A 25,633-nucleotide genomic window follows, 5' to 3' on the forward strand; every position below is an offset into this window, starting at 1 on the left:
CACACTGAAATGCAAAGAGATATATACCATATTTGGATATATAAATAATCTATAGCACCAACCAACGTTGTGCCTGCGCTGGCGACAATAAACAACTTGAACAAGAAACAAATGGAAGAACTTGTATTTAGCACACACAAAAAAGCAAATGGATGGAAGCAGCTCTTGCTTAGGAATTATAGCAACGACAAGCTAAGACGTCTTAAAGGTGCAAAGAGCGTAGCACTAGAATTTTTTATTTTTAATACAAATTTATACGGTAAGTACGGAATAATGCTCTGAATTTGTGGAATTTCAAAACTAGACCCTAATCGTCCGTCCAGCCGACGAAATCTAGTTTTCGTCCACCCAGCGAACGAAAACAGCATATTTCGTCTACCGGTTGGATGAAATCTGGTGTTCGTCGACCCTACGAAGCCACCGTATTTCATCCGGTGGGCAGACAAAATTATTTATTCTTTTTTCCAATCGGCGGACGAAAATAAATTTCGTTTAGTGGGCAGACAAAATCTCCTCTACATACCTGTATCTAAAGCAGCAGGAAGGTTTCTGCCCACCCTTTTCGTACGTCCTGACAGGTGCGCCGACATCCTGCACGCGCCCGCTGTCCGCACGCCCTCTACGTCGGCCGAAAGACCGATGGACGGGTTGCGCCGCCTCCCTGCCGCCCCTCTCCCTCCCCGTCTCGGCGGCGGCCATAGCGACCAACGGAGCCGCCCGCCCATCCCTTACTCCCTCCCCGTCAACGCCTCTCTATCCCATCCGTTCACCTAAATCTTGTTCTTCATTTTTCCAAATCCTCATGTATCTCTCGCAAAGCAGACCAGATTGAACAGCACGCAAGCAAAACGCGACGGCGCGACGCAAACAACCAAAGAAGCAAGCGAAACGGGCACTGAAGAACGGCTAGCTACTCACCCGCCGCGCACGCAGCAGCAGCCGCAAGGCACCAGGCCTATCGCCTGCTCCGCGTGGCTGCTTCCTGTCGTTCACCTACGTTGTGCAGCCGCCGCCATGCCCGGCCGCTCCCCTGCAACGCGCGAACGCCGCAAACGCTAGCTTGCTCACGGCCTGTCGAGTGCCGCCGCCACCAGGGGCGCACATGTGACGATGTGGGGAGGAGCGGAGCCGACGAGAAGATGATACAGACGACATTTAGAAATTTAGTTTTCGTCTGCGCACTGGACGAAATATGGGTTTTCGTTATGTAGGCCAAACGAAATCATCTTTTTCATGCAATTTCGTCCGCTGGTTCGACGAAAATAATTTTCGTAAACCCGTTGCGGATGAAAATCGAATTTCATCCACCGAGCAGACGATTGAGGTCTACTTTTAAAATTTTACAGAGATCCTAGGTATTATTCCATAATTACCGCATCATTTCGTATTAAAAGTAAAAAAATTCCGTAGCACTACCACCCCATCCCCATCCGCACCGCCACATCCATCGACGTTCCCCCAAGTCCCATCGCGGGATAGCCCAGAGTTGGGTAGTGGCCGCACAGCGAGCTCTGGGCATAGGCAACTGCCGCCTCCCGCGCCGCTCGTTGACTCGTCGCCACTGCGCGCGTTCCGGCCCGTCACCTTTCGTCGCTGAAACCGTCGTCGTCTTCCCCGTAGTTAGGGCTGCTGGTGGGGTAGGTTGAAATGGATTTTGCGGGGTGGGTTTTGACGTGGAGTATGTTTGGATGGATTAAAATAGATTCTATCAGGTAATGGGATGGGGCGGAGCGGGTTGTATTTAAGTTGGGGCCAAATTAATATGGGTCCAGCGTTGAGAGCTGGATTTTGAAATTAAAAATCACGCGTTCACACTATAAAATTTTATCAAAATGGATTGAAATTTGTTGGAGATGACTCAATATAACCGGTAGCTGATCTCTGCAAAGCAGTGTGGCTAGACCTACACGTGACCCCATGTCAAGAGCTGGACTCTAAAAATAAAACCTCACGTTCATGCTATAAATTTTTATCAAAATTAATTTAAATTTGTTGGAAATGACTTAGTACGACTGGCAGCTGCTCTCTGCAAAGCGTTGTGGCTAAACCTACACATGGGCCCCGCGTCAAGAGCCGGACCGTGGAAATAAAATCTTGCGTTTACGCAATAAAATTTTATCGGAATTGATTGAAATTTGTTGGAAATGATCCAGTATGACTGGCAGCTGCTTTGTGCAAAGTGGTGTGGCTAGACCTATATGTGGGCCCCATATCAAGAGCGAAGTCACTAAATTTATATATATATATATATATTTAAATATGAGTTGGGGTAGGTTTAATTAGTAGTAACTATGGGTTTAAGCATCAAATAGGATGGGACGGGGTGAGGCTGACTCCAACAAAAGAAGCCATTCGGAGTAGGCAAATAGCTACGGTAGTTATTTTTTCTGACCTCCAACAGCATAGGCAAAAGCATACTGCATTCCACTGGTAGTTGGCTCCCGCCAGCGGCAAGAAATCTCTCTCCTCCCGAACCGGCGAGTTCTCCCTTGCCGCACAACCTTCTCTCTCCTCCCACCAAACTGACCGTTGGTCCAGCCGCGGATGGCTTGGCCTGGCAGAGCATGCATTTTAACTTCCCTCTCCACTGCTAGTCAAAATACCTTGCCTTTATGCCTACTCTGTTGGAGACGGATATCTAGTGCTATAGTAATTCCACAGTAGCTATTTTGCCTTTGCCTAGTTGAATGGCTCGCCTGTTGGAGTCAGCTTGAGTTATTTAGTTTACCTTTTGGTTGAGGTGGATTGCCATTTAATTTCCATATGCGTTGGGGTAGGGGGTGGGTTTAGCCCTGTTAGCAGGCCTACCCGTAGTGGGCGTTGCTGCTGGCGGCCGCGTCGGCTGTCTTCTTAGCCGTGGCTTTCTTGTCTGTCTTGCAGCCGGAGCACCGGAGGTTTCCCATGCCGGCCACTAGGAAAGGAATCCGCGATTGGTTGCGAGACTTGATTCGTCTATTGTACTAGCACGTTCGAGATCGGTTGCTAGCTAGACACTTATACACGGATAGGACTAGGTGTTCTGCTCGGACGAGGATCCAGCGGAGCGCGTGATCATTTCGAGTCGGACAGTGGAATCCAAACCAGAGTGCGATTCAGGCAGGCTGTGAGAATTTCAATTGTAGACGCACCTTTTTCTTTTTGGTAGCTACGCAGACGACTGTTGCAGAGTAAAATGCAACCACAATGCATGCTCTCTGTTCAGCGCGGCCGGACAGGGTCAGGTATTCAGCTGCCATGTTTGATGGAAATGAGCAACTGGACTCGGTGACATGATCTGATATTCTTGTTGGAAGAATCGCGAGGGGATGGAGACGAGGTCATGTCGCATCCATTGTCATGCACGAGCGCTGTGGCGGTCGCCGTCGCCGGTCAGGAAGCACTGGACCGGGATATATAGAAATCAGCGTCATCTCAGTGATATATAGAAACTGAGGTTCAGTATGCGCGCACCATCAAACCTGATCCCAACAGAAAAACACTTGAGCCCAAACTTTGCCTGCGAAAAAAGAAAACGCAACCTTGCATCCATTAGACCATCAGACAGCTTCAATACATCAATAGGGGATGGAAAACGGAATCTGTTACAAAGAACCTATCGAACTACAGCTTTGGCATGGCGTCTTGCAGTAGGAGAGCACTTATGCAGCTGATATTATTGAAGAGATCTTACTGACAACCAGAAAGACTCCAGCTGAAAAAAAGCAAAATTCCCTGAACAACTTCACATATCTGCAGAAAGACGTCACGAACCTCAAGTAGGGTAGTAGACAACCGCATCATCTTGGACCACACATCCATGCCAGCTGCAGGGTTCTTGTCTCCCGGGCAGAACGCTTTTAACCAGGGATTGCATGGTGATGATCAAAGCTCGGACCACATAAATCAGCAGGATGGCTTGAGCTACTACTTTAGATATGTCCTGCCAGCGGTGTTTGCTCATCCACAACTGCATCGCAACCCGCAGACATATCGGAAATGCTAAATTTGACACCAGCCAAATAAGAATAGACTCGTCCCAGCTGTTTGCAGGGTCCAGCGTTAGCCCTACTACTGTCGCAAATGCCGTTACCATGGACAGAACTGCTCCAAAAGCCAGTGCAGCAGACAAAATGAGGTAAAACCGGCGATGCCTTGTTAGTCTGGCAAACACAAATAGAAATATCGTTGTTGTGGAGAGATAGAATGACATGCTGTTTGCAATCACAAATATCCAGAAACCAGTTCTCCCTCCGAATACTGGCCTACCAGCATCATTGCCTTCTGTGATGTAGCCCCCCGGTGGAGTACAAGCAGCAGCGAGTGAGCCAACTACGATAAATACAGAGATGTATAAAATGCTCTGGGACACATTAGCATAACTGCCTGGTTCCTTCTTTCCTTCTGAGCACCACTTATCTGACAGATTTCTAGCATGGTGCCATGGGCTGCCTGAAGCTTCACAAAGGGTTAAGCATGTGATGATAGAAGTATTCGTGAACTGTATGAAAAGGGAAACAAAAAGAGTAAAAAAAAAATGAAATGTTGGGAGAGTGGAATGCAAACAATGGAGGAACTTACCGACGAAAATGTATAATCACTGTGTATCTTACTGAAGGCAACATCTAGAGGTGTTAATCCTTCATTGTTCATAATGTTGAGATTCACCCTAGCATCCATCATAAGAAAGGAGAAGATCATTGTGCGCCCATGATTTACAGCTAGATGTAGTGGTGTGTTTCCTTCACCATCCCTTGCATTCATCATCCTCACAAACTTTGGGCTTCTGCAGATGTGCCACACCACCTGAACCCTGCCGTGTTCAACGGCACAATGTAGAATATTTCTGCGTTTGTTGTCAAACAACTCATCATAGTTCAGGCATATTTTCATGAACATGCAGACAACATTAACGTTGCCCGCTATAGCGGCAATGTGCACAGGATATAAACCCTCATTATCTGGAACGAATGCAAGCGAGCTGTCTGCCAATAAAAGTTTCACCAGTCCAAGGTTTTTAGTTAATGCTGCATAGTGAAGGGCTGTTCTTCCATAACCATCGACTTCTCTGGCAAGTGTTTCTTTCCAACGTTGCAGGCACTCACTTATTTCTAAAAAGAGAAAGAAGACAGCATTAGCATTTGAAAAAATTCAGATTGCTCATCAAAATGAGAACCGAGTTGATGAACTAATCTGGCACCACATAAGGCCCCTTGGATGTATATAGTCTGAAGTTCCCCTAACCACGATACATTGATTTTGCTAGTTGCTAGGAACACAATGTTTAGGACCTTCCATGAAATCCTGGAACCTAATACCATGGAAATTTGGATCAGTTGAACAGCTGGTAGTGGAGGGATCGATGTGATGCCACGCATTATGTATAGTTTATTTCATAGGACCTTCCTTGAAGCATGCAAGCATGTTCTTTACTAGAGCCAAATCTCACAGTGTACAGGATCAGGCACTTTATCAAATTAAACAAGATTTGTGCCTTAGCGCCTAAAACCCCTTTGCCTAGGTAGTATAAAATGGGGTTCTTTATCAAAGCTCTGGAGATTCAGATATATAAGCCACAAGCTTCTACTGATATTTGAATATTTGATTCTTAATAAAACAAACAGCATAATATAAGAGTTATGAATATTTAAAGCATAAATGGCCATGAATATTTTCAGAGCTTTGAAAAAAAACAATAAATTTACTCAAAATTCACTTCTAAATTAAGCATGGAAAATGTAAAACAGGGGAAAAGCTAACCTCAACATGATTAATTTTATGAAGTTCTGCTCTGAGATACAGGTTACCACTCTAGGTAGCATTCAAAAGTCATATTGAATATATCTTGGATCTCATATTAGTTTGAAAGTTCCAATTAGACAATTTTAAGGTTTTAGAATAACAGTTAAATGCTAAGAACAAAGCTATATTACCAGAGAATCAATTTGATCATAGATGTGACGATTATAATCTCAGTCCTACACAAGTAATACCCTACTTAGGCAATGAAACTCTTCTGTACGACCCAATAACCATGCTTCTCACGACCGGTTAGAGCATCGGTGCCTTCTTAGAACAAAGCCCGCAGGGAGTCTCCCCTTGCGGTCGAGTTTACTTTAATCTTAGGTGTTGCTATTGACTATCACACTATTCATCAGTAGGCTGCTATCCTCATTGAGCAACAATAGTCATGCAATCATCCCCACCTATAACAGAAGTAGCAACAAGGGAGCCCACAATATGTACATTGCCTAAGCGGGAAGGCTCAGCTAATACGATGGTTCATTCCCAGAAAATCCACTTCGCCGATCATGTCGAGGGGACACAGAGGAATGATCAATGGGGACATCGAGGTGGGCCAGACTGGGCTGCTCGGACCGAAATGGCGGTTGTTTGCTTTCTCTTGTCCTTTTCTTTTCTATTTTCTTTTATTTATATGTTGTCATTTCTCACAAAATCGAGAATAAAGGGGGAAACCCATTAAACGGACAACACCTAAGGTCATTCCGTGCTTACCTAGAGCCACTTTCTCTTCCCATTGGAGATGCTTCCATTCAACTTTTATCTACTTTTTTTATGTGCTAGACTGCTACTAATTTGAGATTCACTTGTAAGTGGGCCTATCTTTTGTTTTTTTGCTGGTCAGTGGGCTTATCTTCTTTTTAGTCTTATTTTTATTCACTAGATCAGCATCCAGATAAATAACCAGCTAGTTCTCATTGATATCCAACAGTCACAAGAAAAGACTTAGATTTAAGAAAGGAAAACGGAAGGAAACTTATAGGTATAAATTTTGTTTAAATTCATGCGGGAATTTAGTTTGTCAGAAAATGCTATGCTAACTTTTGAATGCGCCAAGCTCATGGCTCCAATACAACTTGTAAGATTTCAAGTTACCTCTGCTGACGTAGACCGCAGCATGCAATGCAGTTTGTCCATCTGGCCCAGAGTAGCTCACACCATCCGAAGATTCTCCAATCAGGACTTTGACCATGTCAGCCCGATTGGACGCAACCGCCAAGTAAAGCGGAGACACACCATTCTCATCTACTACTGCAGCCAGCCCGCTATCCCTTGACATGAGTCCCTGCAAGACGGGCAAATGGCCGTTCCTGACCGCCTCATGCATCGCGGTCTCCCCATCCAAATTCCTCGCCCTCAGATCTTCTTGCTCGTCCATAGCACACCCCATGAGATAATCGGCCACATCCCTATGCCCAGCCCTCGCGGCACAGATCAGAGGTGTATCAAGCTTATTGTTACTTGCCTTGATAAGCGAGATGTCCTGAGCGCAGACCATCTCGACGAGCTCCAGGTACCCGCAGCTGGCTGCAATGTGGAGAGCCGTGCTGCCCTCTGCAGTGACGCCTCTTAGGCAGCTTTCTTCCCCCTGCTCGGCTGTTGCTGAGGACTGCGAGCCCAGAACTTGTTCTAATAGGTTCGTGTCACCTGTGGCAACAGCTTTGAGCAGTCGGTGTTCCATTGTGTGTGGATTGTGCCTTGCTGCCATGTATTCTGGCTGAATGGGTTACAATGGAACACACTGGCACAGCTACCATAGCTAGGTTCCATCCTCAGCTCCTCATATATGCACAGGGCCCTGGGTGCTAACGGAACTTCCTCGCAAGCTCCTTTTTGTTAGTAACGAAGTCAAACAATCGACAATATATTTTGCTGCAGCTATTTGGTTGCTTACTTGCTTAGAATACATGCCCACTATACACACAACCTGGCGGTTGAGACTTAGACTTGGGAGGCTACTAATTTACAGAGCAAAAGACAAACCACGCGCTTAAGCTCGTCAGCTGGATCTGGGGTTTATCTACACCAAACAAAAAATAATGCACCCAGAGCAACCTAATCTAGTATCATATTCCCTTGGGGATCCTACATACAACCAGTGGAGATTTACTAAAATGTCACCTCGGGGTGCACACAGACCCAGCTCAGCTGCAGGTGCGAGTGAATTGTTCTGTACAGCAGATTCACCGCATCAATGACCAATACAATTTAAGTCCGCAATCAGGCATAATTGCAACACAAATAGTTGAAATCAAGTGAGATCATAATACTCGCTCCTACATGGCACATCTTCAAGATAGCTGATAGCCTGATACCAAACACTAGGCTCCTCGTTGTTATATTTCAGACCTCTAATTTGTTAGAGCCACTAGACATGTACCTACTTGAAACAGTCGGAAGAAACAATTCACTTATACCACCCACTAGGGCACTATACATGCCTAAATGAGAAAAAAAAAATAAGATTGACCTCTGATTTTACTACAAACCACTAGCCATGTATAAACTATTCAAATCGGAGCAGGTCGAAAGACAATTTACTCATATCAATCACTGCACCACTGCACATGTCTATGCAAGGTTGCCACAACTTAGATCCTGTTTAAATCACCGAGGATTAAAGTTAGATGCCTAAACTTTAGATTTTAGACTTTAGGTAATTAAACTTTAGGTGGTGTTTGGTTGGGGGATTTTAGCAGTACCGTAAACGGTATCTAAAAGCACTGGTACTGGAAACAAATTAAGCGATTACTGATATTGTTTGGTTCAGCTCCGTAATGGAAGTAGACTACAGCTGGGAGAAGAAACATGCTAGCATCTGTGATTGATCTATCTATCTTCATCTCAAGGTGCACCGAGGGGAAGCAAACCCAGAAGGGAGCAGCAAGCTAGCAATCAAGCACGCTTGGCTTTACAGTGAACGCATCGCGCTGCCGATGCTGCCGGCGGTGGGGATAGCGCAGCTTCGTCACAATAGCATGCGAACAAGAAATTATTGTCATGGCGGCGATAGCACTGCTTCGCCACAAAGCGTGCCAACGAGAAGTGACTTGCTCTTGATCCCCTGTGCAGGGGCAGCGGGATATGGATGAAGGGGGCTCGAGAGCCATTAATGGCGGAGCTGCATTGAGCATGATCAGCCGTTGACACACAAACGCTACAGGGTTTGGCTGATTTGACAGATTTGCGTACTCATGCTGTGGCTGGCATGTTGCTTCTGATCAAATGGAGTGCAGTCACTCCATTAATGGTGGCCACGAGAGGGGAGAGAGCAGCTACAAACCGCATTGTGGCAGGGAAACTCGTGTTCACGGCTGCACCGAGCACGCCAGGTGGGTGGAGGGCCGAGCTCAAAGCCGCGCTGCAGTATGACGATCCATGCGCGCATGGAGAAACAGTGGCGCGAGCGTGCTGCATCCGGGCCGTCGGGAGTCGAGGAGCGAGGAAGACGATGCCCCGCTGCGGTGGTATTGCATAACACTCGGTTCGGAGAGGTAACAGTTTTCCACCAACCCGTATCGCTTTACCTGGTAATGGATTACGACACACCCAAAACAATACATAGCGACGAACCAAAGGACACCTTAGTCCATCTGTTTGGATTCGAAAACTAAAAATTAGGTGAGATATATATAGAAATATAGAGATGTAATTTTTACCCTTGAATTTTGCTTTGCTTACAAGCACATGGTGTGGGATAGTTTAATCTTTTCGCAGTTCGTTAGTTGGTTTAATATAAACCAGCAGAAATACCCGTGCGTTGCTACGGTTCTTATCCGCTTCAAAACTATTATTGGCTCACCCTGAATCCTAGTTCATATTTCATGGTGCTAGAACATTTTCCAAAGCAACCTAAATGTTATAGCTGAAAAATACTTGGGATTGTCATTGTGTGAAATATAGCTGTGAACTCATTTTTCAAGCAAAGATAAGTTTGATTCACCTATTGAGCTTATTATTGCAGCTATTCCTACGATCTTTGCTAACTTTTCTTCTTCTCCTTCCCAAAATACCGCACAAGAGAAATGAAAGATGTAGATAAGTTGACACAAGGAAAAAGGTTCATAGATTTTATATCAGGTGTTAACTTGACGAAACATTATTAAAAAAATTAGAGATCCTGGATGTACATAAATTATGTGTTCCTTTTTCCTTGTCACAGGAAATCTTGCAGCAAGGGAAGCACCCAAGCTCCACCAAGCTGCAGGTCCACCAGCTCCTCCCTCCGTCAAATTAAGCAACAGCTCCTGCTCATCAATTTGCCTACACTATTTTTTCCCCAAAAAGCAAAGCAGCACAACAAGCAGCGGCACGCCATGCGTCTTCTCTCCTTCTCAATCAAGAAAATAGCAGCACAAGCACTAGCTATTTTCCCTCCTCTGAATCTCCACCCCGTAGGCCACATGAGCAGCTTATCCATGGATCTCCTCCAAGCCAGAGTAGAGCACGCCTTAATTTCTGCAAACCAGCGGGCGGCAGCCACTACTTAAAAAAAGCTCTATTTAGGATGGGTAAAATTTAGGGACGCGTTTGGTATCCACTCCTGTTTCTCGCAGTTAAAAATAGCTATTTATAGAGGCACATCCACCACTAAAAATCGATTTTTAGGGGCAGGTTAAGGCATGACGCGTCCCTACAAATCAATGTCTAGAATATGGAAAAAATGAAAAAAAATGAAAAATAGCAAAGTAAAAAAGAAAAAATATCCCCGCCAACCAACCACCACCACCCCCCTCTACTACCAGGGTGTAATTTTTTTAACAAAATATGCATACTTGCATAAATCGGAGTTCAAACCGCTTACCTCCAGCCTCACACGTACCCTACCCTCCACCACACTATATACTCCCTTGTGACTCTATGGGGTATGCTGTTCTTTTATATTAACTCTGAAATTAATTTCTAGAGGCGGGTCATGCCATTCAATTTTAGGGGCGGGTGTAAAAATGCATTTTCAAGGGCGGGTCGGATGCTACAATAACCGCCCTTCATCTGTAGGAGCGGATTACCTTTTGACCTGTCCCTGAAAAAAAAGGAACATTGCTACAAATTATTTTTTTATTAGTGAGGCTATCCTTCTTCCTGCTCTTGTGTCTTCGATCCTCTGCAGATCCTCAGCTACCCGTCCTCCATCCGTATACTCAATAAGTTAAAATGTAAATTAGATTAAGGTGGTTTTGCATGTAGATCGTATATAAAAAGGAGTACGATGCAGATCCTCAAGGTCGGAGAGGAGATGGAGGACTTGGAATCTTGGATGACATGATAGCGGTGAGCAACGATGGTAAACGGAGAATGGTTAGGCGACCTGGACGGAGGCAGGCAGGTGGTGGGCGAGGGCGGAGGAGCCGTCGGTGAGAGCATACACGATTGCGACCTAAAATCTACTATGAGGCGGAGGAGGTTGGGGCTGCGGTGGCCAGAAGTGGCGGGAGATGAGGGCCACGGAGGAGTCGGACGGCAACGAGAGAGGGAGGAGGTGCGGATAAGTTTGGATCCACATGTTAGAGAAGGTGGGTAAATATATGGAAGTTTGGGGTTAAGTAGTACGACGGATCAAGAAATTAATGTTGTTTTAGAAATAAGTAAACGTAAAAATAAAGATAAAGATTAGATGAATTTTAAGAATTAATAATTAAATTTTAATTATGGTGGAGCTAAATTTTAATCCACGTTCTAATTCACTTTTTAATAATTATCTGATCGCAGAAAGACAATTTAGGGGGTATTGGTTCCCATGTGGTTTATTTTAAATCCTATTACATCGGATGTTTGTTACTAATTAAAAATATTAAACATAAATTAATGATAAAATAAATTTTAAAATTCTAGTTTATTCCCGAGACGAATCTATTAAACCTAATTAGTCCGTGATTAGCTCATGTGATGTTATATGCTAATTATAAATTAGTTAGACTTAACAGATTCATCTCGTCTCGTGAATAAATCTAAACTTATACGGTTAGTTTCATAATTCACTTATATTAACTTTTCTAATTAATATTAAAACATTCCATATGATATAATTTAAAATCACCTCCAGAGCCAAACAACACCTCAATCCGTCGTCTCTGCTGCCGCGCCACCGCGAAAGACCAGAATCCTCGGGAACACCACCTCTCTCTGCCACCAGGGCCCGCCGCATCCGATCCCACCGTCAGTCTCACGGGTCCTCAGCCGTCACGGCGTCGGCAGGCGAGCCGCCTCCACAGATAGCCCCACCGCGCAGGCAGATCACGCGGAACGGAACAGTGTCTCCCCCTCTACCAACCTCCCGTGCGCCGTGCGCTCGCCTCGCCTGCCTGCCCTGCCAGTCGCTCCGGTTGCTCGTTTCGCCTACCTTCCCCGTCTGGACTCCTCGCGTTCGCCGCGGCGTCAACGCGGCTTCCTTCCCGCTGTCTCTCCGCCTCCGCCTCCCAGATCCGGCGCCCATGGCGAGGAACCCGGGCTGCACCGTCTTCATAGGTGAGATCTCTACCCTCCCCTCCCGCCGCTCCCTTGCCGTTTCAGGCCGAGTCGGCTGCCGCGGAGTTTCAGCTCCCTGCGAATTTTCCTTCTCCTCGAAATTTCCGGTGATTGGGTGTGTATTTGCGGGGATTAGTGGCCTAACCTTCGCGAGGTCGCTGTCGACGCGCTTATCCCCTCGCGGACGGGTGGCTGGCGCTTTTTTTACTCCGGCCCCCGAATTGGGACATTTCGTACTTGCTCCTCTGGTCTGCTGTTGGTTTGATTCGATTAGTAGATGTCGTTCGCGTTGCCTTCGAGGTTCGGTCTCCGTCCCGCGCATGAGCTGGTGCTGTTTGCTAGGGTAATTTCATGGGTTTCGCCTTGTAATTGGGGCTCGATTGAGTGAAATGGTGGTTGCTTGGGTTTCGCGCTGCCCTCCCCGATTCGTTTATCCGCTAGGTGGTTGCGCGCTTAGGAGTTAGGATCCCCGTATAGCAAGAGCTTTGCCCCCAAACAGGATTTAGATTTTATCTGGCTTAATTGTGTGAGCTTCCTCTTGTAAATTTTTCCGATGAAAACGCCGAATGAACTTAGAATTCTCTTACTTGTAAGTAAATGTTTCTTGGTGCGCGTCACTGGAAGTTGGCATCACCGCATCAGGGTATTCGAGCGATTCTTGTTATGCCATCATGTTGCATTTCATTCTTGAGTTGTTGACCGTAGCTAGATTAATCAGTTACAATGACGATCTTAATCCTTGGACCCTTTGAAGGAATATGATAAACATTGCCTACCAGGATAGCACATCTGCCACATCTATTATGTTCTTTGTTTGACTAGCAGGTTTTCTCAGCCTGTTTGCTTGTTAGTTGCTTCATCCTGTCTTTCATCTCCATGATCTCCTTTTTGCAATACTATGGTTAGCTTCATGACTATTGTTATCCTGGTATCCTACATGGTTGTTGTTTGTTACGCAGCATTGGTACCACATTACCTATCGGTTACTTTGTTACTCTACACGTTGCTTTTGTTGTTGGACATGATAGCTTACCCTCTTCATTGTATTTTTTCTTAAATAGGTAACTTGGATGACAGGGTTCCTGAGAGGGTTCTGTATGAGATTCTTATTCAGGTAGGTCGAGTTGTAGACCTACACATACCTCGTGACAAGGAAACTAGTCGCCAAAAAGGTTATGCTTTTGCCGAGTATGAAACAGAGGAGATTGCCCAGTATGCTGTTAAGCTATTTTCTGGCCTTGTTCGACTTCATAATAAAACACTTAGATTTGCGGTGCGTTTCTTTTTTGCTCTCCCATTTTATATAAGTTATTGTAGTATAGCTGAACTGTTGAATGTTATTGTTTTTTCATGGTATATATCTGCTATGCACTGAACATTAACTGTGTGTGTTGGGACTGAACCTTTGCCCAACCCAAGTTGAGGTTCTTGCTCTTACTATATTTCTGAATATTAGCAAAAGACTAAGCTCTGAAATTGTTGTATTTTTTTGGACAGATCTCTGGGCAAGACAAACCCTCATCAAATAGCAATATGCCTGTAACTCCTAGGTTAAACCCTGTACCAGCACCAAAGGCTCCTCATCTTATGAGGTCTAGTGATACTCCTGCATCACAGCAAACAGTAGTGAATGGCAGGATTGCAGGGTATGGTATCTCACCAAGTCATTCATATGACGCACATTCTCAAGGTGAGCAATTTCTTTTTTTTTTGGCATTTTTGGAATGTGAAACATTTAACGTTGAAATTCGTGTTAAAAGCTTATAATTCCCTTTTGTACCAGCACCATCAAGTGGGTTACCGAGTAGAGGACTAAGCAATGGTACGTATGAGTATAGTAGACATGTATTGGGTTCTGTTCTGAATGATGCTAGCAGTCGAGGTACCAGGGAACCAGTTCCATACCCGTCCTACTAGCATGTTGAGGTCCAGTGATGGTAACTTGATATGCTGACAGAATAGGCCACTGAAGCCATTATCTGTTGTCTCAGCCATCTATAAGGTTATCTCCGTACTCACCATTCCATGCCTGTAAATATGGGTTATGGTGGTAGGGCATATGCTTATCTTTTGGGTTGTTCTGTTGTGCTTTACATTGTAGTGAGAGTTGTCCCTGCTGAGGTTAGGTTCCGTCTCGTGCCCTAGTGATCAAGGTCTTGCCTCCACAAATGTGATTGTACTAGGAAAGTAGGAATTACCATGTCTCTAGTTACATGAATGGGTGGCAAAACTTTGCAACTGCTGTTTACATTAAATGTCTCTAGCTGTTTCTTGTGTTATAGGAGCATGTTTGTGTTTAAGATATGAGTATTTGGTGGATTTTGTTTATCGCCCTGTTGAATCTGTATTATGTTGGACATCAGAAGGGGAAATGTTGTTTAAAAGAAAAGAAATCTGCTCGCAAATTATGATGTTCGTTTATATGATAATGTGAATCTTTGGTTTATACATGACTTGTTTGCTTGAGCTGTCTGTCCGTGGCAGCAACAGGCTTTCATTAACCCACAACAGGCTCTTGAGTAATCAGAATACCTTCTCTGTTACATGGCTGCTTTGGTCCGGTATTTGCAAGTTGATCTGTTGTCACTTACAAGTTCAGTAGCATGGAAGTTGTTACTGCTGGACTCTCACTTAACTGGTGAATTATCTAGCTATTGCATTGTTCCAATGGTACTGCATTCTCTGAGTCGCAATCTTGCTGGTGACCCTGCATTGTTGATCAAGATGGGTCAGATGCTGTTCATTTCTCATCAGGTTGTATTTGGAAGCTCCATGCTTGTGGTCGTGAATTCGACCACATGGAATTTGAAAGGAAATCTATCCTGTTGGAGCTCCAAATTGCAGTCTACCAGATCTTCTAAGGATTGAAGAATTTGTGATACTGGAGGTCAGCCTATGTGATCAATTTGGATTCAAGAATGGCAGTTGCACAATTTTATGGCATAATGATACTACCTCATGGTGTAACTATACCCCTTGCAACCACCAAGTTCATTTGAACCTTTGTGTCGACCTCCACCTGCTGGTAGGTCTTTTTCCGCAGTCGGGCTGCAGGCTGTGTCGTCTTGTTCTCGCACACTGAAGAAAATTGATCAATCGTTGTGCGAACCAATTTTTACTTTGAGGCTGCTCTGCTACCTGCAATTTGGAGATCGGTGACACGGTTCTCCGGTACCACGCCCCAAGTTTGCCGCCAGTGAGCTGAGACCTTGGGCACGTTCATTGGCAACGTTGGTGCTGGGCAGCACTTCATTGACTGCATTGAACTTAGGTAATGAATTGGAACACCTTGCCGTGCGCCTGGTATTCTTGAACCGCAAAGCTTCCCATTATATGGAGAATTTTATGAACGCCGTATTTAGCGTGCTTTGTAAGTTATTCATTGCTAATACTACATTTACCATCAAAATCAGATGTTCCGACTGTCTGACATGCTATGTAAACTACTTGTAAAGTTCATCTATCCCAGGAGTGCGATGTCGTCCCTGCAGGCTTATTTTCTGATTCTTCTGCCGATTCAGTTTCACCTGCGTCGATTGGATTACCTGGAAATAAATGCTTAACCGCTTATCCAGTCTACTCTGATACACTGTCACAGCAGAGGCGCGGTCCATGGAAGAATATTGGCAAGACGAACCATTGATCATGACAGACACGGTGATCCTCTCCTGAGGGCAGCTCCTGAGCCCCCCCGGCATGGAAGCCTAATCGTGGCAACCTATCTAAACTAGCTCATACTCCAAGCATGACTGCATGAGCGACGAGCCGCCTGACTCCTCACTCCCGAGTCCTCACGCCAAGTGCCTTGCCAACTGAACCCGCTTCGCCGTGGGGGGAATCGGGAGACAGGTAGCCGGCGTGTTCCGGGCGCGGTGATCCGAGAGTCTGCCCCGCGCGCATTTCCCCGCCCCGTCCCCTCGCTCGGCTCCAGCAGGTGCTCGGATCCGCCGCGCGCCCACGAGCTTTGAGCTTTTAGAGCACCGGGAACGTCGCCGCCGCGACCATGGTATGTAGCGCGCGGCTGGAGCCGGCCTGAGATTCTGAGCGTCCCTCCGTGTGTCTGTGTGTGTGTTTCTCATCAGACTGCTCGTGCCGGCGTTGCAGGCGCTGACCGAGAGGCAGCCGCAGCCGGAGAAGAAGGCGCCGCGGGCGAGGCCGATGTCGGGGAAGGCCGTCGTCATGCTGTGCGCCACGAGCTTCTTCGTGGGGCTGCTGCTCAGCGGCCGGACGGCGCTTCTGACGCCGCCGTCGAGCGACCCCTCCGGTCACGGCTCCAGGATCCATCTGTTCGCCGACGACTGTGATCAAAGCAGGCGTGTACGTGTGCAGAAACCATGCTTCCGTACACTACTGTAGCTGTATGCACGAAATGTTTTTAATTCTTTTTCCCTTTCATTCCAGAAGCTGGAGGAGGGCAAGCCGAACGACATCATGAAGGAGGTGTCAAGAACGCACCAAGCGATCCAGTGAGTCGTCCAGTATAGCCTTATTTCTCCACTTGGAATCAACGTTCCGGCCGTGCATTATCTTGGGATGGATCCTGACCGGCGTACGTACATGCCCAGGTCCCTGGACAAGTCGGTGTCGTCGCTGGAGATGGAGCTGGCCGTGGAGCGCGCCCGGCAGAACGGCGGCCTGGGCGTGGCGGCGCCGTCGAGGGGCCTCCCGAAGGCGTTCGTGGTGGTCGGCATCAACACGGCCTTCAGCAGCAAGAGGCGCCGCGACTCGCTGCGGGACACCTGGGTGCCCCGGGGCGACAGGCTGCGGCGGCTGGAGAGGGAGAAGGGCGTCGTGGTCCGCTTCGTGATCGGGCACAGCGCGACGCCCGGCGGCGCGCTGGACCGCGCCGTCGACGTGGAGGCCGCGGCGACGGGGGACTTTTTGCGGCTCGACCACGTGGAGGGCTACCACGAGCTGTCCGCCAAGGCGCGGGCCTACTTCGCCACCGCCGTCGCCACCTGGGACGCCGACTTCTACGTCAAGGTCGACGACGACGTGCACGTCAACCTGGGGATGCTGGCGGCCAGGCTCGCCAAGCACCGGGCCAGGCCCAGAGTCTACGTCGGCTGCATGAAGTCCGGCCCCGTCCTTTCGCAGAAGTGAGGCCACGATCCTACGACGAACCACCGTGATGTCGTTCTTGACTGGCTCCGATCAAGCATATATATTGTTATTGTTCCGACGAAAAAACAAAAATGGCTGCCGTGCACGTCTGCAGGGGCGTGAAGTACCACGAGCCGGAGTACTGGAAGTTCGGCGACGAGGGGAACAAGTACTTCCGCCACGCCACGGGCCAGATCTACGCGGTCTCCAGGGACCTCGCCTCCTACATCTCCATAAACCAGTAAGCGTCTCCATCGAACTCATACTATGTGTCAGCATCGTCCCGGCCGTTTGGCGCGCGCATGGGTAGGGTGCGCGCCGACGGCGACGGCGACGGTGACGGTGACCGACCATGCGTGCGTGTGTGCTTACGCGCGGCGAGAACGACGCGCAGGCCGATCCTGCACCGGTTCGCGAACGAGGACGTGTCGCTCGGCGCCTGGCTCCTCGGGCTGGAGGTCGAGCACGTCGACGACCGCAGCCTCTGCTGCGCCACGCCGCCAGGTACGCACTGGTCTCTTGGCCACCTGATCTCGCCGCGCCTGCTGCGGCCATGCATGTGGCGGCCGGATGGCTCTGTTGGCTTTGGCTCTTGATCGATGCTCTCCGGCGTATGTGCGCGTGCAGACTGCGAGTGGAAGAAGCAGGCCGGGAACGTGTGCGCGGCGTCCTTCGACTGGTCGTGCAGCGGCATCTGCAAGTCGGCGGAGAGGATGAGGTCCATCCACAGCGCCTGCGGCGAGGGCGACGGCGCCGTCTGGAGCGCCGCCGCCATCTGATCCCCGATGGCGATAGTCCACCCACTGCATGATGAGCACCAGCTAGCTAGCCTTTTTGGAAAGTTTTTTCTTTGCTCATTTATTTCCATCTAGAATTCTCTGGAACTCTCGGACGGAAGCCATGCGGCGCTGTCTGAGAATTCAGGATCGCGTACGTTCTCATCATGTGCTAGCCACGCAACAGGTGGTGGTTGCAGCACGATGCGTGCATGTGCTTGTGGAATCGACAGGATCGTGTGCTGTTTAGCTTTGCAGAATTGCAAGGGTCTGAGCTCAATCGCACCGCTGCTCGATCGATCTCTTGGTCCTGACTCCTGCCAACCAATCGGATCGTGAAGTGTGTTTTCCCCTTTGCCAGCAGGAATGGTGACGGCATCAAACGCCGAATTAGATCGAGGTTGAACCCAATGGTCAATGTCTATAGCATTTGCCTTCTCTTCAGGTCCCTCCTCAGGGATCACCCTTCATTGTGCTCACCATGCACGAATAAATGGTGTTTCATCGTATTTTTGGAAGAACAGCCATAAATATCCGCAGGGGCGGATCCAGAACCCGGGCTGCCCAAGAGCTCCCTTGTATGTGGTGACCATCTTTAGCTGATCCTCACAGCTAAAGAAAGAAAATGGCTCAAGAGACCGGCACTAGCTCAGACACGGAGTCACCAGGATGCTTGCTGAGCAGCTCTGTTAGCTTCCGTTGCCTGAGTGTTCTTTTCAATAGAGAAAGATTGTCAAGTTCAGCCCGGAGCCTAGGACCATTCTCGCGCCCGCCCCTGAATATCCGGTACACGTACGAAGAGGCCAGATCCTAAGCAAGAAACAGCCATCTGCAGAACCAAATCTAGAAGACAAGAACGGATGGCGTAGCGCGACCTGCAGCGCATGTGCGCGTCTTCCACGAAACGTGCTGGCTAGGATAAGGCCTGTATTAGCCACCAAATTTTGGCCTAAGTTAGGCAAGTGGACAACACAAGCCATCGTAATATCAATAATGCACCAAGCAAGTATATATAGTTATACATATAGCCAGCGGTCTTGTAGGTTGGCTCATGCAATTTCACGTAAGAATTTCAATGGTTCAGCACTTGGATGCGGTGAATCGGTGTGTTGTAAACCAATCCATGTTTTTACGGTAGTCAACAGGTGTATTGTGTTATGGTCCAAATAATGTTCTTTTATCGTAAATTAATTTTACTATTAGGTTCAAGCTTCTTGTATTTACAGATAATTATTCTTTCTCAGAGCGAAAGTGCAAGGTGTTCGTAGCGTGTTTTCAAATAAAAAAGCTGGTATATATGATGGACGTTTCAGACAACAAAATCAAGCTAAAAACAGCTGACTTGAGGGAGTATGAGCTGGAAGTCAAAGGATGGCATTTCCTTTTTCATAACCCGGAATGAGCAAAACATGGTGAATCCAGGATCCAGTAATTATTTGGCATTTATTTTGCCAAAATCTGTTGCGTCTCCTCCCATTCCCATCGCAGTAGGATCCGAGCAGCTCTGAATGCCATTTCAATTTGTTCGCCTGTGCCAGGACTCTGAAATTGGGCTGTTTGAATCAAATGCTCTGACCAGCCAAGCCATAATTTGACGCTGCCTACAATTTTAGTCCATGAATGGTTTCACCCTGAGACAAGTCATGTTAACAGATTGGACATACGACTTTTAGCCACAACAATGTTGTTTGGAACCGCGCGTCCAAATTATGGACAAAATCGTTAGCTACAAGGCAAGAACTAGTGTCACTGCGTCAGCAGTGGGGATCAGCGGGGTCACAGGTCTCTGACGGTCTACGGTGAACATGATGTGCAAGAAACGCACAAACATGTTCAGCAATCAGCATGGACACCATCGCAACAGGTAAAACAAGGCCGCGTGCATTCATCCATCCGACCGTCTATTTACATCTCAAGTGTACATCGTACCACTCATCTCACTGCCCCTCGTACTGATGCAAAAAAAAAATCGATACAGCAGGCTCCCTCCGGTCTCCGGCGAACTTCCGGCCAGGTCAGTCCCATACAATGGCAGACTTCTTCGGCGTGACCATCTCGCTGTGCGGCGCCAGCCCTCCCCTCGAGACCGGCCGGGAAGGAGGCGCCATCGGCGCCAGGTAGTTGCCCACCCGGACGTACCCGCGCGCGTCGTACCGCCCGGCGTGGTGCGGCGCGGGCGCGGGCGCCGGCGCCGGCGCGTACTGGTGCTGGTACTGGTGGAAGCTGTTCGAGTGCAGCAGGTGGTGGCCCGCGCCGCCGGCGTGGCTCGGCGAGCCGCCCACGTAGCCCGGCACGCGGCCGCCGCCGCCGCCGCCGCCGCCGTCCGCCGCGTGCTGGTGCAGGTGCTGCGCCGCAGCGTCCAGGGCGCCGAGGTTCGGCGAGCTACGCACGCGCTGCATCCCGAGGCCGAAGACGGCGGGCGGCTCCGCGCCGTACACGGCGTTGGCGCGCGGCGAGTTGCCCGCGGAGACGGCGCCGTGCGGCTGGGCCGGGAACGGCGGGCTCCCGTCCGGCGAGACGGGCACGGTGGCCACGTAGGGCTCCGGCTGGAAGTGGTGGTGCTGGTGGTGGTGCTGGTGGTGATGCTGCGGGTGGAGGCGCGACAGGCCGGCTTGGCGGGCGGGCGCGGCGGCCGACAGGAGCGGCGCGGCGGGCTGCGGCGCGAAGATGTAGACGCGGAAGCGCGGGGACGCGGTCGGCGACCGCTTGGCCTCGAAGCGGTCGTACTCCTCCAGCATGTGGACCAGGTCCTCGTCGCAGGTGACGGAGACGAGCACGTCGAGGTCCTCGGCGAGGGAGAGGAGCTGGTACTTGATGGCCGCCACTTCCGTCTTGAACATCTCCTCGACCTTCTTCTTCATCTCTGCACACGGCGGGGGAAAAGGAAGAATTGAGGATCAGAGCGCCGACGGCATCATTGAAGTATCAACGCGCACGGATCGAGAACGCACCGCGGAAGGGGATGGATCGGGGCACTGCGAGGACGCGGGTCTCCCCGCCGACGTACTTGAGCGCGCCGTCGTGCGGGCGGGGCACGATGCGGCCGCCGAAGCTGCAGAGGATCTTGATGCGGCCTCCGCGCCGGCCCCTGCCGCCGCAGGCGCAGGTCGGCGAGAGATGCTCGTCGTCTGTGGTGGTGCCTTCGGACTCCGTCGTCGTCGTCGTTGGCGGCGCGCCCACCGTGTCTTCTACCTCAGCCATGGTCCGGCTTCACTCAATCCTCCGCAAGCAGAAGCAGAGCACGCGGAGAAGAAGACCGCCGAGCAACAGAGACCTGCGCAAGAAACCGCCGCCCGTTTCATCAGCTTGCCCCCAAACCGCCCCCGAGAACGGATCCTAAAAGCAAACATGCTTGGTGGAGTAATCCAGAGCACCCAACACCACGAAAAAGATTCAATTTTACTTTGCGGTTCAGTATGAACCCACATCTTGGGAACGGACCCGCCTGACCAAGCGAATGCGAGACGAACGAACGCCACCAGAACGGTCAGAGAGAGAGGCAAGCAATCTTTCTCTGTGACTACGAAAAAAAGAGGATTCTGAAAGCAACAACCACCTCGCCATCAAGCGTGCGGACGCGAAAACGCCCCACGAATTCAAGAGGGGCGTGTGAAGGCCGGCGGCGGAGCAATCAGTCGCGCCCGTCAGTTGGGCGACATGCCATGAGATGCCAGCCTTGCAAGTTACGGCCTTTGCGGCCGGCATTATCCCCAGAACAAACTAGCCAAAAAAAAGTTCCATTTTTATTCTCGAGAGCAAGGAATCGGAACGCGCCAGACGAGGCAGCCTGCTATCAGATGGGATGGAGGCGAGAAACCGCCTGACTGACCATGACCTGGAAGATTCCGAAACCGAAACTACCACGCGAAGGGAAATCCAGATGAGCAATCGGACGCATCGGCAGATCGGGAGGATGAGCAAAGTAAATCGAAGCCGGGGGAGAGGAAGAAGCACCAGCGAGGAAAGAGAGCAAGACGCACCAAAGGGGACGGGATGGAGGCCGGCCTCCAACGGGCGGCAGCGCGGCGATACGGGCGACGGACGAACAGCCGCCGGGCGAAGTTGCTCTAATCCGTCGACCAGATCGAACTCACCAACAGCAACGAAGGGGGAAGGCAGGCGACCCCAAGGAAACCTAGTAGAACTAGTTATTCATCCGGGGCCGGTCCATCCTCCATCCCGGACTGACTGATCAACCGTCGCCTCTCTGCCCCCCTCCCCGGCGGGCGTGGCCGGATTTAGGGAGGACCCCCGACGGACGCGCGGCGCAGGCCGGGGTTCCTGGGTTCGTGGACCAGCCGAGCCGCTCGCCTATTCTCGGGAGTGTGGTGGGGCGGGGTTTGGGTTGGGTGGTGCGCTTGCGGGCGTGAGCCGCTAGTCTCCACCGCCGCAGAGGACCGGCTGGAACTCGCTCGCCGCCGCCCGCGCGTCCCCTCGCGCCCGCGAACCGGGTTGTAAAATAATACTGGAGGAGGCGCCCGCCGGGGGGCCGCGGGCAGGCGGACGCGCCCGGCCGGTCGGGGTGCCGCGAATATTCGCGGGCGGCTCGCGTTGGTGGGGTTGCGTTGCGTCCCGTCTCGTCTCCCGCTTGGGTCGGGGACTTGGGAGATGGGGTTCTGACGCGCCGGCGCCGCGGCGGGGGCCGCTCGGCGCTGCCGTCCAGGTGCCCGGAGCGCCGCGAACGCGTGCCCGCCGTGCGGTCGCTTGGGGGGAACGGCGCCGATTGGTGCCTCTCTTCTCTCTGTCTCGGCGTACAGCACAACAAAGCGTTCTGTGCAGCCATCGCGTACTAGATTTATTATTATACTGATGATATTTCCGCGCCGCGTCTTTTCCTGGACCGCCCGCGGCGGCCGTGAGTTGATCGTGTCTACGTCCTGGGGAGGAGGGCGCATCGGTGCGCATCCGCGGGCGTGTGCCGTGTGCAGCGTGCTTGGCAGTCGGCAGTCGGCACCAGCGCGGAAGTCATCAACGGCCGTTTGCTCCATGGCACTTGACGGCGGCTCTCTCCGGTCGCCAGCCCGCGTCCCCGGCCGTTTGCCATCGTCAACGATGCCCTGCCGGTCTTAAAATAAAATCAGAGTGACAATAAATATGGAATGCTAGAAAAATTTATGCTTCTGGCCATTTGTTTGCCGGATGGCCGCCACTCTTGTGGCTTGCTGGTTGACGGGTCTTTTGGGTTTCACATGTTGCCTAGTGCCAGCCGCTGAACGTTGCATCTGATGGCGGCGTACATTTACAAGACAAATCTAAGTGGCTAAGTATGCTATATATATTCAGGGCTGTTGAAGGCAGCATGGATGCTCGTATTTTTTAAAAAAAATTTATTTCAGAATTTAACCGGCGCTATTCTTTCAGAGGTAGACGCTATTGTTGGAATCACTTCTCACACAAAGTGCTAAACTCAAGCACTAAACACGCTGCTTTGTTTTCTGGTGGACTCACACACACGAGAAGGTAACAGAGCCTACAAAGGAACACGCTATTTGGCCCAAACAGACTCCCACTGCCTTTGCCGATTTATAGACTCAAATACATGCAATTAATAACAACCAACAACCCACTCGGCCAAGACTGACTCCATGATCCTATTCTATAGCAACATGCAGGCCACACGTTCTACACAAAGTCATTTCGTTCCTTGACTCATACTGCATGGCACCATACATGCATATGACTCTCTACCTCATCAACTAAACAGAACGACGGCGAGTCTCACACCGCACCTCCATGCAATCTGGCCACTTCTCGCAGCACCTTGATCGCATCACACTGCATCACACGGCACGTCAACACCTTGCCCATGACCTGGAGCTCAACTAGCTGTGTAGATTCTCACGTACACATCTGCTAGCATGTGACCTGCTCATACACTAGCAGCTACATGCAAAAACGAAATATAAACATGCAGAGATATGTGAATCAAGATTAGTTCTAACAATTTCCTCCCTAATCTTGATTCTCTAACTTTGAACAGCTTCAGAGAAGAGCAGGTTCGTCACTGGCGTAACCTTGTGCAAACAGGGCCTTCTCCTCCTTCTCTCTCTTTTCTTTCTTAGGACATTCCCAAGCATAATGTCCATAATCTTGACAGTTGTAGCACTTTATCTTGCTCTTGTCTTTGCGCCCCTCATCATGGCTACGACCATGTGTTCTTGTCATGAGCAGACGTTGCTCTTGTGCTTGGACCTCCCGTCCCTTTAGGAGCTCTTCATGCGCCTTCAGTGACCCAATGACCTCCTCCATGGCCATCTTGTTGATGTCATTGAATAGCACCATTGATGAAGAAACGTTGATGAACTTGGTGGAGACAGCTCGCAGTAGCTTCTTCACAACGTACTTCTCCTCCATCGCATCTCCGAGCTCACTCCGAGCTCACGGATGCGCGCAACTAGCATCATGAACTTCTCCGCAAAATCATCCACGGACTCTGCTTCATTCATGTTGAGGTTATCAAAATCTAACCTTAAGGACTGAATTCTTGCCTCCCGGACACGCTCGACGCCCACATGCATGGAGCGCAGCATGGCCCATACATCAGCAACCGTCTCTTTCTCCACGACATGCAGCAGCGTCTCGTCGTCGACTGCTTGGGAGATCATCGACAAGGCTAGTTGGTCCATGCCTTCATCGACGGCCTCGTAGCCCCCTCACGACTAACAGCAGCCCATGCACCGTTAGTTCGCAAGAGGAACTTCATCCTTATCGCGCATGCTGTGTAGTTCGTCCTTGTCAGCATCGGGAACGGGAGCCTCCCCGTAGTCGATGTCGCTGGCGCCGGGTTGCCGAAGCCACGGCTCACCTTGGCTTTGCTCGATGAGGACTCGTTATTGCCGTTGCGCTTGTTTGGCGGTGTGTACAGCCCTCCATCCTTTCTGCCGTCACTTGACATTTCCACAGAATCGCTAACTCGCTCTGATACCAATTGTTGGAATCACTCCTCACACAAGTGCTAATCTCAAGCACTAAACAAACTACTTTGCTTTATGGTGGACTCACACACACGAGAAGCTAACAGAGCCTATAAAGGAACACGTTTTTTTGCCCAAACAGACTCCCACTGCCTTTGCCGTTTTCATTAATTTATAGACTCAAATACATGCAAGTGATAACAACCAACAGCCCACTCGGCCGAGACCGACTCCATGATCCTATTCTATAGCAACATGCAGGCCACACGTTCTACACGTTCCTTACCTGTGTACGATTCTCGCGTACACATCTGCTAGCACGTGGTCTGCTCATACACTAGCAGCTACATGCAAAAACAAAATATAAACATGCAGAGATATATGAATCAAGATTAGTTCTAACAGCTATTCTTTCAGAGGCAGGTGCTATTGATGCAGCGGTGACTTTCTCATTTTTGAGGATGTGCCAGCTCAATGTCTATAGGATGTTCATAAGGGTAGGATTGTTTGCGTGTATGTGAGCATCTGTGTATAAACTGTGTCTTGAAAAAAAAAGTAGGAATCGAGTTTGGCCATTGCATGTTTGGAGGAAGATTC

At 49.6% G+C, this 25,633-nt stretch overlaps 4 protein-coding genes across 13 annotated transcripts; 2 read left to right on the forward strand and 2 right to left on the reverse strand.

The window, feature by feature from the left end:
• Window positions 1-3,130: 3,130 nt before the first annotated feature.
• LOC112887193 (death-associated protein kinase 1-like) lies at window positions 3,131-7,476 on the reverse strand. Of its 3 annotated transcripts, XM_025953316.1 has the most exons (5): window positions 6,874-7,476; window positions 4,558-5,087; window positions 3,751-4,477; window positions 3,451-3,496; window positions 3,131-3,379 (listed from the first exon to the last, which is right to left on the reverse strand). In XM_025953316.1, exons 1-3 carry the CDS (start codon window positions 7,457-7,459, stop codon window positions 3,752-3,754), a joined length of 1,842 nt encoding a protein of 613 aa, XP_025809101.1. In that variant the 5' UTR covers window positions 7,460-7,476; the 3' UTR covers window positions 3,131-3,379; window positions 3,451-3,496; window position 3,751. The 3 variants fall into 3 exon arrangements, with proteins under 3 accessions (XP_025809101.1, XP_025809102.1, XP_025809103.1); XM_025953317.1 differs by lacking the exons at window positions 3,131-3,379; window positions 3,451-3,496 and having other exon boundaries at window positions 4,195-4,434; XM_025953318.1 differs by lacking the exons at window positions 3,131-3,379; window positions 3,451-3,496 and having other exon boundaries at window positions 4,380-4,424.
• A 4,512-nt stretch (window positions 7,477-11,988) lies between these two features.
• Window positions 11,989-15,706, forward strand: LOC112884843 (spliceosome-associated protein 49-like). 6 transcript variants are annotated; one of them, XM_025950446.1, is made up of 5 exons: window positions 11,989-12,243; window positions 13,305-13,357; window positions 13,741-13,933; window positions 14,027-14,065; window positions 14,998-15,706. In XM_025950446.1, the coding sequence occupies exons 1-5, from the start codon at window positions 12,210-12,212 to the stop codon at window positions 15,102-15,104; spliced, it is 426 nt and encodes a 141-aa protein (XP_025806231.1). In that variant the 5' UTR covers window positions 11,989-12,209; the 3' UTR covers window positions 15,105-15,706. The 6 variants fall into 6 exon arrangements, with proteins under 6 accessions (XP_025806231.1, XP_025806227.1, XP_025806230.1 ...); XM_025950442.1 differs by having other exon boundaries at window positions 11,994-12,243; window positions 13,305-13,516; XM_025950444.1 differs by having other exon boundaries at window positions 11,996-12,243; window positions 13,305-13,516; window positions 14,728-15,706.
• Window positions 15,707-15,941: 235 nt separating this feature from the next.
• On the forward strand, window positions 15,942-18,444 carry LOC112884842 (probable beta-1,3-galactosyltransferase 8). The gene is made up of 7 exons (XM_025950441.1): window positions 15,942-16,249; window positions 16,348-16,560; window positions 16,645-16,709; window positions 16,809-17,342; window positions 17,462-17,587; window positions 17,741-17,850; window positions 17,974-18,444. Exons 1-7 carry the CDS (start codon window positions 16,247-16,249, stop codon window positions 18,123-18,125), a joined length of 1,203 nt encoding a protein of 400 aa, XP_025806226.1. The 5' UTR covers window positions 15,942-16,246; the 3' UTR covers window positions 18,126-18,444.
• Window positions 18,445-19,981: 1,537 nt separating this feature from the next.
• LOC112887467 lies at window positions 19,982-22,848 on the reverse strand. 3 transcript variants are annotated; one of them, XM_025953640.1, is made up of 3 exons: window positions 22,103-22,848; window positions 21,074-21,396; window positions 19,982-20,985 (listed from the first exon to the last, which is right to left on the reverse strand). In XM_025953640.1, the coding sequence occupies exons 2-3, from the start codon at window positions 21,321-21,323 to the stop codon at window positions 20,138-20,140; spliced, it is 1,098 nt and encodes a 365-aa protein (XP_025809425.1). In that variant the 5' UTR covers window positions 21,324-21,396; window positions 22,103-22,848; the 3' UTR covers window positions 19,982-20,137. The 3 variants fall into 3 exon arrangements, with proteins under 3 accessions (XP_025809425.1, XP_025809427.1, XP_025809426.1); XM_025953642.1 differs by lacking the exon at window positions 22,103-22,848 and adding an exon at window positions 21,549-21,570; XM_025953641.1 differs by lacking the exon at window positions 22,103-22,848 and having other exon boundaries at window positions 21,074-21,657.
• Window positions 22,849-25,633: the final 2,785 nt, after the last annotated feature.

The sequence above is a fragment of the Panicum hallii genome, chromosome 3 (assembly GCF_002211085.1).
Source record: "Panicum hallii strain FIL2 chromosome 3, PHallii_v3.1, whole genome shotgun sequence".
In the NCBI taxonomy this organism is placed as follows: domain Eukaryota; kingdom Viridiplantae; phylum Streptophyta; class Magnoliopsida; order Poales; family Poaceae; genus Panicum; species Panicum hallii.